The 13,960-nt window shown below is 36.5% G+C and overlaps 3 protein-coding genes across 4 annotated transcripts; 1 reads left to right on the forward strand and 2 right to left on the reverse strand.

Moving 5' to 3' along the window:
• Positions 1-495: 495 nt before the first annotated feature.
• LOC118732974 (frataxin homolog, mitochondrial) lies at positions 496-1,275 on the forward strand. Of its 2 annotated transcripts, XM_036462118.1 has the most exons (3): positions 506-616; positions 680-845; positions 900-1,275. In XM_036462118.1, the coding sequence occupies exons 1-3, from the start codon at positions 525-527 to the stop codon at positions 1,155-1,157; spliced, it is 516 nt and encodes a 171-aa protein (XP_036318011.1). In that variant the 5' UTR covers positions 506-524; the 3' UTR covers positions 1,158-1,275. The 2 variants fall into 2 exon arrangements, with proteins under 2 accessions (XP_036318009.1, XP_036318011.1); XM_036462116.1 differs by having other exon boundaries at positions 496-845.
• A 4,171-nt stretch (positions 1,276-5,446) lies between these two features.
• Positions 5,447-11,249, reverse strand: LOC118732975 (uncharacterized protein CG7065). Its single transcript, XM_036462119.1, has 3 exons — positions 8,928-11,249; positions 5,666-7,249; positions 5,447-5,586 (listed from the first exon to the last, which is right to left on the reverse strand). Exons 1-2 carry the CDS (start codon positions 10,957-10,959, stop codon positions 5,700-5,702), a joined length of 3,582 nt encoding a protein of 1,193 aa, XP_036318012.1. The 5' UTR covers positions 10,960-11,249; the 3' UTR covers positions 5,447-5,586; positions 5,666-5,699.
• Positions 11,250-12,300: 1,051 nt separating this feature from the next.
• LOC118732976 (transmembrane protein 185B) lies at positions 12,301-13,936 on the reverse strand (the record flags this gene model as incomplete). Its single annotated transcript, XM_036462120.1, is given in 5 exon segments — positions 12,301-13,040; positions 13,113-13,243; positions 13,303-13,640; positions 13,702-13,807; positions 13,866-13,936. Coding segments are annotated over 5 exon segments (1,018 nt in total), but the record flags the coding sequence as incomplete, so codon positions are not given.
• Positions 13,937-13,960: the final 24 nt, after the last annotated feature.

Consider the following 13,960-nt stretch of genomic DNA (forward strand, 5'->3'; position numbering starts at 1 on the left):
TTGATTCTTCATTAGATCCAGAAAATTATAGGGGAAATCGTTTGAATTAAAAGATTCTTCAGGTCCATATAAGTTTCCCAATTAAAAAAAAATATATATCTGCATTACTAATGTAGCCCTTTTCTAATGCTTCAGTAGAACATATATATGTAGTAGTTTAAAAATGTGTAGGACTGACTTGAGGACCAGATTGAGCACTGATATAGTTGCAGCAATATTATATACAAACCAAGTCAAAAAAAATAACGGTGATACTTTGATTAAACCGCAAGAACAATTGTACCAATTGAATTGGAGAATGTAATTAATTTTTATACTAAGTACCTGTAAAAAGTATGCAGTACACAATACTCATAACTGTAATAAGAAAATTTTGAGTAAATTGTTCGGATTTTGAGGATTTTGCATTTGTTTTTAGAAATTTGGTAATATTTTTGTGGCAACACTGGTACTGTGTTGCCGCCTCGCTTGCAGCCATTTCAATCCCAATATTTGAACAGCTGATTTCTTTTTGGTCATTGAGAATGTCGAGTTTGGTGATTTTACGTGCTCTAAAAAGGATTAGGATAACACAAGTTCCCAGAACTTTTGTAAAATCACAGCCTGATGGGCTTATGTATGTAAGAAGATTGTCATCAAAGTATTTTCTGTCAATTTGTCACGGAAGAGCCACCTTCAGAACTTATGCAAGTACAAATGAAAATAAGGAGGGCACGAATGAATCCACCTTGGATAGCATTAAATATGAACGCGTTTGCTCCGAGACCCTAGATGCGCTATGTGACTACTTTGAAGAACTTATCGAAAACGCGAAAACTTTATCCTCCAGTGATGTCGCTTACGGGGTGAGTACTGAATACACAATAATACTTATTATATCATTAATATGATCTGAAAAGGACGGAGTTCTCACTGTGAAGCTGGGACCAGAGTATGGTACATACGTGATAAATCGACAAACGCCCAATAAACAGATTTGGTTGAGTTCACCTACCAGCGGTCCAAAGCGGTATGATTTTGTGGCAACTAGTTCGCAGTCGGGGCGATGGATATATAAACACAATGGGGAATCTATGCATGAACTTTTGCAAAGGGAATTGCAAGAAATACTTAGAGGACAGCATATAGACTTTTCGAAGCTCCCTTATGGAAGATAAAAGCAGAAAACAATGACTACTTTTAAGACTTTTATTGTGAAAAACATTATTTAATAATTACACAGAATGCTGATGAATATCAATGATGACTAAACCCGTTTTATCATCTGCTCTAAAAGTTTGTTTTGCACCTCTATGGTACGCTCTTGCAATAACAGGGTTTGGCGAAATAAATTCATTTTTTCTTCGTGTCGTCGTTGTTGAGCTTCATTGTAATCGGCAAGTGTCATTTCACCTTTATTAACATCGCTAACTTCCACATTAGTATTAGATTGTGTTAGCTCAGCAGATTCTGGCTTCTTAAGTGTAACAGAAAGAGGTGAAGCGGTGTCATTAACATAAGGGCGTTTTGAAGCATGCTTGGTTAAAATATCGGCTTCAATAGAATCTTCTCGTTCACGCTTTTGTGGAGTGTCATTATGTAATGGTTCAGTTGTGAGTTTGGCAGTGCTACTTTCATTAGCCATTGCTTTAAGCTCGCGCTCCACCATGTTGATGAATTCATGTTCTTTGTGAGCAATCTCATCAGTTTGTTTTTGGTTATTTGGTGCCTCATGAATTTCTGTATCATCAAATAGAAGATTATCACGATAAATACATTGAGTAAGCTGATTGGCGTTGTGAACTGGTGTAGAATCGCCACCCAGTAATACCGAAATGACTTTATCACCGTACATGTCATGGAAGTAATGAAAGTACTCAAATTTCTCAGCTTCCGTTTTAGACGATACAGCAAAGTACTGCTGGCGAAGTTGTGTGAATTTATGCTTAACTTGATCGGCATTAAATTGAAAATAGCTCTCACTCATATCTTTTGAAATATCGTCCCAAATACTGTTATACATAGTTTGTACATCATGTCGGTCATTCATTTGTTGGTCGTATTTGTGGCGATACAGTGTTAGGAGGCATTGCACCGCATTTGGGTAAAATGTGTCCTTAAATATAATTTCCATGTCAGCGGAACGATGGGCCGCCGAGTTTTCATCGACCTCTTCGATGTCATCTGTGACACACTCCTCTAAATATTCAACGTTCTCAACCTCATCCTCTATGTGCGGTGGTGTTGCAATAGCGTCGTGTTTCATTTTTTTGGTGCTGCCCTTCCCCTTCATTCCTTTAGTTCAAATTCAATAGATTTAAAATTAAAGAACACCCATTACATACATGTTATCGCATTGTTTTGATAATTTTCGCAATTTAACACATTCCCATACATAGCTTTCCCCCCGTTTTCAACGCCGGCAAAACAGTTTTGTAAAATGTACACACAGACGCGAAAAAAGTAATAGATGTTACGAGCGAAGTTAAAACTAGTACTAAACCTTTGTCTAATAAAATCCTCGTGGTGAAAAATTTTCAGAATTAATTATGGGTCTTCACATCTAAGCTTGGCACTCGGTCTTCGGTAATTTTTTCCATGTATTTTGTTTGTTGAACACTATTTTACATAAACAAAATACATTAGAATAAATTAGCGAATACCGAGTTCGGTTGTATTTTTTTACGGTTGTGTGTGAACATCGTTCAAATGGGATATCTCCTACTTTACTTCGTATACCACCTGCTGTATATCTCTTATGATGTTTCGTATAGCTATAGCTGGTTAATACCATTTTCCTACGAAATCCTGAATTACTTTGTTCGCTCGCCCAATTACGATCGCGAATTACCCCATTCACACATTCTTAATCCAACAAGCAAATCTCAGATTATTAGCCGTAAAATTTTTTGTGCTTGTTATTCTCACATCTTAAGGAAAGGTTATGTTTCGTGATCACTTTTTTCAGCTATATAAAGCAGTTTATATATGTTTTAACTTAATATTCAGCCTTATTCTGCATTCGAATCGAAATTTTCTCCGTTTGGCAAGTTTGGTATTCTGCGTTCCGTTTCCTTTCAATCAATCTTCGAAATTTACGATTATACCTATTCTATATTTCGATCGTAGTTCTGTTTTTCTAACTTGCAAATTTGCTGACGGACAACGTATCGATTATTTTCGTGGGTTTAAATAATAAAATTTTATTAACAAAATCAAGTAAAATATACTGTGCATGATTGTAAAAGCCATCAAATAATGGCAACCAAAAGGGATATTGCGCGAGGTTTTCAAAGAGGAAGTCCAGGCGTTTTTGTTTTCATTATCTATAAATAAGTATGCACTGAATACAATTTATTCTTTTTGTATAAAATTTATAGATGTACAAATGTACATACATACATACATACATACATAAAATGTGAAGTTACATAAAAAAGATGTTTTTATTATTGCACTCGTTTTTACTAACTTTTTAAAAAGAGGTGTGTATGTTGTCTCGAATTCGATTTGATATGGAAGGATAAGCTTTGTTCTTCCCCTCCTCCTGACGGCTTTCAAAATGGAATTCATTTGCGTTGAAATCTTCCACTCTGTAGTAAATGCAAATGTTGTGGAGTGCTCAAACAACGTTTATAATTTCACTGACTTTAAGCGATGAGTAATACAGTTCAAGATGAATTCCTTATGATTCTTCACTCATCTGAAAAAGATCAAATATGTCCCTAAATCTCCGCCTTTCAGCTTCCGCATCAGCAATCTGGGACTCGTCCCCCTCTTCAAGCAATAACGCCGCGACTATGGATTTCATTCTAATAATTATCGCGACGTCAAACTGTATGGCCCTCCGCTTCCGTAACATCAAGACACACGCCATGAAGGGGCCAAATATTTCTTTACATACAGAACCTTCCCAGCAAGAACCCTGCAAGAACGACCTAACGCATTCTCCAATACACTTACAAAATTGTCAATGAAAACCAACACATTTGCATATTAGAGATATCCATATGCCATTGTTTGCGTTATATAACACGTTATTAATCGCATAATAATCTTTGATTGAAAAGAGACCACTATATATATAATAATATAATAGCGAATTCCATATAAAAGAAAGAGAAAACTGCTCACACGTGAAACGATTATGCATTAGATTTCTCCAGGGGCCCTATGTAAAATGATGGAAAGTTTTTGAATTTCTCACACAAACTATTTGTAGTACTAGGCGTATATAACTTATTCGTTAACAGATAGGGTTCTTACTGGGTTCCATGTATATAATGAAGTAATAACCTGGATTACACGATTGCAGTGCCCACGCCTCACTTTTCAAATTTAGTGATAATAAATACGATTTTAAACTTTACCTTTTAAAATCTATATGTATTTAATGTAATATGGAACTTTGTTGAAAGTTAAGTCTGTAAGATTAATTAAAAAAATTACCTTATACTATTGGACATAAATTCATATGTATACATAGAAATTTCTTAGTTATAAAATGAGTTTTAAATTAAAAATGTTGTAATTGTTAATTTCTTTTAATACTTACCCACGAATGTAATCCAACATTTTGTCCATTATGGTTTAAATATTAATTATATATTTGCTTCAAAAACAAATATTTCAGCTCCAATCCAAAAAAATGTACCTACGTCTGTTTATTTAATCATTTTGAGACAAAGCCTTTACAACAGCCGTGCTCACTTTATCGGAGCTTTAAAAGCATAAAAGTTGTATCAAGTATATATAAACAGAAAGATAATACAGCCATTTGCAGACATTAATATTTAACATTATTTTTTAGTGAATGATACTTTTGTAATTTTTTTTTCCATTTTCACAGAAGTTTAATGAGCGTCTTGAAATTATATTCTGTAAGACACTATTATTACCCACGCAAGGTTCAAGCTTCTTTGCAAAAACAAGTGGACACTAACGTTTGTGAAGCTGCTCCCATAACGGATTTTGCCCCCAAATATTTCACATACGTTTCAATATTTTCACTTTTAGCTATCTATAATATAATTATAGATATTTTCGAGATACGGAGCACAATGCTAGCGAATATGACATCTAAAAATTCTAATCAGGCAGATTCTGCAATTTACTTCCGAGAGAATTTCAACCAAATTCGATTTCAATTCAAATTGACTCCTGTTGCAATTCCTTCGGAAGTGAATTACAGAACTGCCAGACTAATTCGGTGGTATGGCGTGAATTCACTTGTCCACTGCAATTTGAATTTGTGGACCAATCTAATTTCTGAATTAAACGAAAGGATCTTTTAAACATATGGTTGCGAAATTGAAACCATTTCCGAACTCTCCAACTTAGTTTAGTTTTTTTCTAAGATTTGTTCTTACCTGGGTAAATGTAACTGCAAATCAACGCAAACATTTTCCGCATATGAATTTACATACGTACATACATACGTTACATAGAAACATATTCCTAACGAGCATGTTTTGCTTCGAAAAAAGTTAACCCTTTATTGTAAAACAAGATTTTTAGCAAGTTGTATTTTTCACTCGAATATTTTATATTAAGTTTTAGACTTAAACTCCCACAAGGGCTGTGTTTTCGGCCATTTAATGTTATATTCTGAAAGAACATACAAACAACGAAAATTTTAACTGTATTTAAAAGTAGCTTGTTTACATATGTACATTTAAATACATACCCACACAACCGCTTGTTCTCCAATTATATGTTTATTAGTGTGGACCTTGCTGACCATACATGTTATAGCCCATATGCTGTTGGGGGCCCTGCTGCGGCGGCTGTTGTTGGCCCATAAAGTTTTGCATACCGTATTGGTGCGAGTCTCCCATGCCCCAGGGCTGATAGCCAGGGTATCCGACTCCTCCGTTATTGTTATTGTAGCCCATTGAGTTATAATATGCCTGATTATTCATACCAGTCATTTGATTGAACCCGGCCCCACCAGGGTAAGGTTGTTGTGCTTGTGCTGGTGGTGGTTGCTGGCCCTGCTGGTAGTAAGGCATGTTAGGCGGTGGCAAAACTGGATGCTGCTGTTGCTGCTGTGAGGCCTGTGGTGGAATTTTTTGAGTTTTAGGAGGCTGCGGAGCTACATTTGATCTTGTCGGTATTTGTTGTCCCTCTTTTGACGGCGCCGAGTTTAGGTTAGCTTTTTGATTAGAATTACTCTGTTGAAGTGAACCCATCAGATTGGCAATCAAATTTTGTGTATCGCTTAAGGATATATTTAAACCAGCGCGATTAAATGTTAATGCATTTGGCGATGATGATACCGGGATTACAGGCTCTGGCACCGGCTTTATTTGCGGCCGCGATGAACTGGTCTCATTTGAGTTTTTGTATTCGGGCTTAGATTGACGTGAGTTGTCACTCACCTTGCGGAATGCAGCCTTGAATACATCGTCTACATTATAATCGTCATCTTCGTCTTCATCATCTAGGCTAAATTTATTTGGATTGGAAACGCTGACACCACGTTGACGTTCATCAATATCTTCATCCGAATTGTAACCCCGACTTTTGCTATTGCTGACAATAGGTGAGTCATCAAAGCGACTATCGCGAGTGCGCGATCTCTCTCTCGTATTCGACTTACTTGTGCTAGCTACTGGAGACGATGAAGAAACTCCAGCCACATCAGCTAAATTAACAAACTTTCGCAATTTCTCAACCCGTAAGGGATCTGCAGTTTCTAGTTTCTTTAGATGTGCTATTAGATGGTGCTGTTCTTCACTGGACAAATGTTTAAAGTTCTGCAGCAATGTTTGTAAGTCGGAGTCGGTCAGAGATTCTAGCATATTGCCGCCAGAGTCATTCTTTGAATCTTTATCGGGAGTTTCATTCGATGCATCATCCTCAATAATGTTGGAATGAGCAGAGATACCATTAGCATCATTTTCCATTAGCTCTTCTACAAGAGCTGGCAAAGCGGCCAACGCAGTAGAAGTGGCAGAATCTGGTACATATATGCCCAACGTTGATAATACAGCTCCGAGCTGCAAGCCTTTACCGTCAACTTCTTGTTTTTCTTTAGATAATTTTACCAACAAAATAAATAGATAAATCAACTTATCCATATCTTCTGTGGACACATCTTCACGGCCTTGAAATACTAATGCGGCAGCCAATTTCGTCGACACAACTTGACGGTCAAACGGTAAGTCCTTAACACTGACCTTCTCGGACAACTTCACATTCTTGGCTGCTTCGCCGTTATCGTTACTTTTTGCCGACTCAGAGGAGTTTACCTTATTTGATGAGTTACCTAGGTGGGCGTATAAATACGAAAATACAATCAATATTTACAAGCTAAAATGGGGGAAAAAGTACATGATGAAAATATTAGCGTTTACTCCTGTTTACTTCGCAATAGGCCCATATACAACTTTTGTACAATTTGCTTCGTTTCAGCACAATATATATTTTCACTCACACTTAGAACTTTGGTACGAATTCACGAAGTTGGTACAAAGAAATCGAATTTGAGGTACGAAAAAGGTATAAAGGTACAATATTTTTGTAAAGCCCCGATTGCTTACAAAAAAAGAGAAGAAACGAAAATGGAATAAAATAATTTCACACTTTCATATAACATCAGTAAAAGAATATCATATTTTTAGTATTTTCATGAGTAATAAAAATGTTTGGCCCGAAGTCATAATCGTAAGTTAAAAAAAACACATTCTATCTAAACGTTAGCTTACGAGTAGAAATTCAAATTTTTCCTAGAATGAGGCTAAACAGTCAGTCATCAAATAACAAAAAAAAATACCTAAACACTCTTAAGAAATATGACCATAATAATAACTTCAACCTGTTCCAGCTGAATTTCACTGGCATACAGTCTGTAGAATATGGGGTAGCAAAATAAAAGTAAATAAAATTTTTTATATTTTATATAACTTAATATACAAACAATAATAAAGGGCTCTCTTATCAGCAACATTTCCCAAAACAGTTTGAGTACAACAACAAATCCGAAGTGTTATCGCGAATAAAAACACTCAACACTCCTCTACTTCCTTTTTGTGGAGCCCGTTTCGGAAAAGATACAACGGTTCTAATAAAAGTGGTCTGCTTGTAAATAGCAATTTTTCACAAGTTTGCGTTTCTGAAAACAATACTTGTACTTTTCAAAAACACACACTTGCATCTCTTCAGAAACGGGCCCTTGGTGGCAAATCCATCATCCAAGAACCCAAAAACTCGAACATTACTTGATTGTGAAGCATATTAGCCACTTTTTAAATTTTTGAAGATAAGGAACACTTAAATTTTTTGCAGCTTTTGAAAGCAAAACATAAATTTATAGCGTCCTTTTCATATTTTTAAATCTCGTTCACTTCATTTAAACTTAGAACGCCTTTTAAGCGGAATCACGTGTTTTAAGTCGATGATTGTATAGTTAAAATCATGTTTTAACTTAAATTACGGTTTTAAATGCTAAAGCCTGCCAGTAATTTATTTATGACTACGGGCCTATGCACCACCCCAACCATCTTTACGATTCTATATTCCTTAACAGGAAATAGAAATTTCGCATGCTAATGATCCCTTATTCTCTTTTAAACGTAACATCACAAAAATCCGATCGACGCAGTTCGAATACGCGCATTTCATTTTAGGTTTTGTGCTATTTGTAGAATAACGAATAAACACAAATTGCGTCACTTTTATATTAAAGAACACCTGAATATTTGGTGTACGAATTTAACATTCTTTTCTCACCGCCCAAACCCCTTCTTTACAATGCACTTATCTTAATTATCTTGAAGTACCGAAACCCCTTAAGAATGTTGGATCACAAATAAATAAACAATATCCATACATATTATTACATACTACGTACATTTTGTGTGAAATATATAACTTAGACCTAGTTATCAATTAACTAGCTTACAATTACGATTTAATACTTACTGTTTTAAAATGTTGGTACTTACCTTTTGTGGTAACCTGATGAACGGCAGCGGCAATATTTCTGATAGCTTTTTTAACGGCTCGCACTTTTTGTTGATCATCGAGAACATCAGCAATTAAGATGCCTTTTAATTTCTCTTTAATAGTTTCAAAGAACACAACATGGTCATCGTTCAACAACAAATCATCTGCCGAGTTGGCCTTTACTTTCTCCAGTGCCAAAGCTTTTCCAAGTAAGTCGACTACCTTCGGACCGAGGCTGCCCAGATGATCCTCAAGAGCTGTGAGTAAGCGCAGCACTGCTACCACAGTAAGCGGGCCCTCATCCTCCGGTTCCGGTTCTTCCTTTGCTGGTGCCGATTTCGAGTTTGGTGATGGAGAACGTTCATATTTTGGATATTGATGAGGTTCTAGTACTCTGTAATGAGTAGTCGCACCATAATGCGATGAAGTTGGAGCGGGAGCAAATCTACTGCGAGGTGGATATGATGAGCTAAAATAATCACTTTCAACTGGTGGGACGTAACTTCTTGGGTGATGACGATGACGATGGGGATGAGGTTGCACGGGATAGGGGTTATAATCATCAGATACCGGACTTTTAGACAATGAAGTGGATCGGTCACGCGATCGTTTATAGTCACGACCACGCGATCTAGAACGGGAACGACGCGGGCGAGATCGCGGGTGCGAAGCAGAACGAGAACGAGATCGCGTACGGGTACGACGAGGTCGACGTCGCACCGGAGATTCGTCATCACTGATGTTTATAACATCACCTAGGTTTTTAGAACGCTTGGGAGCAGGTTCAACGTTTCTGTCCGAAACTTTGGGTCCTAAAATATGACCACCAGATGTAATAGCGGTTGCATTACGTCCTATTTGCACCTTATACTTTTCTTTCAGTTGATCTACTTTTTCTTCGGCATCTTCAGGCAGACCAAGTTTCACTTTTATTTCTTTTTTCTTCTTTTCAACCTCAACGTTAAATAAATCCTTCATACGCTTTGTCCAGAATGCGATCCATTCCGGTTTGTAATCATATTTATTAGGATCGGTCTTCTTTTCAGCTTGCAACTCCTTATACCGCCGATTCCAGAACTTTTTCCATTCTTCGGGATACAATGGATGTTTTTCCGGATTTTTATCATAGTCCTGTTGAATTTTTTCCATTTGCCTTAGCTGTATTTCAAGCATACATCTGTATTTTTCCCATTTATATTTCTCTTGTGCAATGTGAGAGGCTTGCAGGGATAATTCCCGTGGTGTCGGCAATTTCTTATCAGCATCCTTACGTTCATCACTTCGTTCCTCTTCGAAAGGTGGCGAACGTCGAACTCTTGGCAATACTCGATATGCTGGCGATTGCTCCCTTTTCTTTGTTTTTTTAGAACTTGATTGCCCATCCGAGTCACTGGAAATTTCATCCAAATCATCACGGTTAGTGGATTTTGTTGGTGTTTCCTCATTTGTTATACGCTTAGGTGCTTTAATAGTTATCTGCAATGTCTGGTCCATATTTTTTATAGGGTTCGGGGCCGGGTTCGGTTCCCAAAGAGAGCGATCAATAGTCTCTAGGAAATTAGGTCCGTTCCTTTCATCAAAATGGTATTTATTATTGATTTCGCCAACGAATTTGGCCTTCATACGACGAAAGTCATCAATGTTTGCTACTGTCAAATGCAAACGGCCATGATGGTCCTCAATAGCCTTTGCTAATTTCTGAACCACGGCCAAGAGAATCTGCTGCGAATTCGGCTTGTACTTGATGGGATTGAATTCGTGTACCGCCGTTGGAAAATGCTTCTCTAGATATTTCAATCGGTGGTTGTAAGATGTCCAATGTTGCATAATTGTACGTGGATCACCACGCTTGTCACAAAGAATGCAAAAGTAGCCTGGCTCATGACGATCTTCTTCGTGTAGCTCCAGTGTATATTCAAGTCCGACAAGAGCATTGCCTTTATATTGGTCAATCGCTTTTTGAATTTCTGGCTCCCGATTGACTTCGTCTTCGAAACCAGGTGGTACTGGTTCACCCGCAGTGATATTCATTTTTTCACAAATTCACACAAAATGTTACTCACTTGTCTTTAAAATCCTGCTTATGCAGCGTTCCGGCAAAAGTTAATCTGAAACCTTTTTGCTAACTTTATGCAAAATCTAATAACATAAGAATATTAAGTAAGTCAGAATAAACCTATATTCTATGCTGTTTCAGTTAATTTGGCTGTTTGCACAGAATTTTTCTGAAAACTTAGCTTTTTATTGATCGATTTCAAGAAACGCCTGCAAGAAAGAAAATTTTCAGCTTTGTATGCGGCGACCGAAATACAGGGTTGCAATTTCACATTCTGCATAGCAAATCTATTACAATCGCCTAAGTGCTCAAATTGTGAAGTATTTAATATTTCACCACACCAAAAATGGAATTTATGTAATACCATGTTCTGACCGAGATCGAAAACATGTTTTCGTTGCTAGAACTGGTTTTCGACCTAAAACTTGTGTTTTCGTCCATGTAAAATCTGTCAAATGAAAGAAAGTTTTCGCTGAAAACTACTTGAGCACTAGTTTCACTAGTTTTTTTTTCGATTATCTATCGAAGTGGAAGTCATATTTTATCATTTTTAAATGAAAAGAAAAAGTGTTTTGGTTTTGTTTTTATGTAGCAAAACTGTAATCACAAAATATGTAAGAAATGTCAACGAAAGCACTAACAACCGGTGTGAACAGCTTTCAGCCCACAAGCCCAAAACTTGTTTTCAAAGTGTTTTCGTTGTCGGTCAGAACATGGTATAAGGACGTTCGCTATTCCGCATATTTAAATATCTACTAATATGGCAATTATGTATGTATCTTTAATCACTTAGTAAAATATATCTCAGGAACTATTTATCAAAAACTATAACTGTAAAATAGACATTATTTTATCAACTTATATATGCATACATACATATATATGTATGTATATCTCTGTGTTCGTATGGAATAGTAGCTTATATCGGGAAGATGGCTATAGTATAATGCGGCATTCCCTTTATTCCTTAAACCACAAGGAATTTTTTGGTGAGACTTAATAAGAACATTGACTTGTTAGTATGGGAACGATTTCTGCACTTTTATTTGCCAAAAGTTTTGGCGCTAGTCAGTCATTCGCAATCGCATGCTGCAAGTGCCGCATTAAACTAAAGCCAGCCTTTCGAAATAAGCTGCTGTTCCATACGAAAACAAATCTATGTGTATACATATCAGAATGAGCACGTAGTTTAAAGAATGTATTTAACTTTATTGAAGAAAGCGCCTGATTTAATATACACGTATGTACATGTGCGTGTGTATACATATATTAATTTTATTTTATATACATATATTTTTTAAATTATTCATGCACATGTTAGAGGTGAAATAAAATAAAATTCTTTAAAAATATAAAATGCATTTAACTTAAATGTGGTATGATATACGAATACTAACGTGTGGTTTGAGATTTTAAAATAAACCTACAAAGTTAAATGTAAGTGTAAAAGTGTGCTTTTTTGAGTTATTATCTAATAATTTCTGCAAAATCCGTAGGTTTAAACAAAATTGCTTAAATAATGATAATCTACGCTATAGCATTATTATTTATGTATATACCTATAGCATCATTATTTACTTATGTACCTATATGTGTATATATAATTTAAATTGTAATAGTTTCAGTTCCCTCAAGCTTAGCTAGAGTAGCTATGTTGAAGCGCATTGTTTTTTGGGCAATTTACTTAATCGGGCATATCAATACTGATGATGGGCACAACCGGCTTCATACTATCATTCTTAGCTCCCTTTTTGCTTTTCTTGTCATGCTTATTAAAGTCGCCCATATGCAAGGTGCTGGTAGAGGTGTCCAGAGGAACAGATTGAGCAGCCGCAGACCGATCAGTGTGATAAGATATATTGCCGTATTCTTGTAGGAAAGGCATAGCCGAGAGAAGAAACTGACTGAAAGATTTGCGTATGCCAAACCACCATTTGTTTCCACCCTTTGCACTAAAGCTCAATACAATCAATGCGAAGATAGATACCATCAATGGGCTGAACACAACAATATAGGGAAACTTCAGTTCCCCTTCCAGCTTATCACAAATCACCACCTAAAAAAATAAATACGAGATACGAGTTGAATCTAGATACATATAAAGAAATTTATAAATTATACGTCATACTTGAAAACAGAGCAATGGCAAGACGGTGCAAATATTTCCCACCGCTGCATTGAGTGCAGCCTTCTTTTGTTGCAGTGATATCTCTGGTGTACGCATCATAATACCGCAAAAGATTACATTGTAAAGCACACCTGAAACGTTTCCATTTACTAAAATTTGTTTAGAATAATTTTCAATGCTTAAAACTTACTGACTAAGCTCAGACAGATCACAATCCACATGGGGACAAACACAACTTCCCAATTCCAGTATACGAATTGGTCTAATTTAAGAGGTAATGAGACGAACTGCAATGCATTAACTGCTAAAAATAGCTCCAGTTCAAAAGAACGGTCATGTTTAACAGCCCAAACGCAAGCGCCCACGCTGGCCACTGAGCCAAAAATCAACGGTATGAACACTAATACCCATAGATGACGTCCTGAGCTGAGTTTGTCGCAAGCGAGTAGCTCAAACATAAGTAATATGAGATGCAGCGAAAGAGAAATAAGCATAGCTTTGAATTGAGTATATGAGTCCCCTTCAAGTCTAAACATTAAGAACATAATGAAGAACAAGTAACACAGAATAGGAAGACTAAAAGCACTACCGATAATGTGGGTATCGGCACCAAACTACAGCTCCGACTGCCGCTCCTAACACAGCGATTCCTTTCCAAATCCATAGTGGTGTAAAGATAGCCCAATACGGCCAATCTAAGAAAGAAGAGCTCATCTTCAGATAATGTCTGTTATTAGCTTTAAGAGATCTTACCTATATAACCGTCCAAACGGAGCGCGAATAGTGTTACAAATGTGAATAAACTGCAGTGCACAATGAACTTGCTGGTTTTATGAATAAAAAAAAAA

The sequence above is a fragment of the Rhagoletis pomonella genome, unplaced genomic scaffold, assembly GCF_013731165.1.
Source record: "Rhagoletis pomonella isolate Grant_MI unplaced genomic scaffold, Rhpom_1.0 Rhpom_scaffold_00002, whole genome shotgun sequence".
NCBI classification, from domain to species: Eukaryota; Metazoa; Arthropoda; class Insecta; order Diptera; family Tephritidae; genus Rhagoletis; species Rhagoletis pomonella.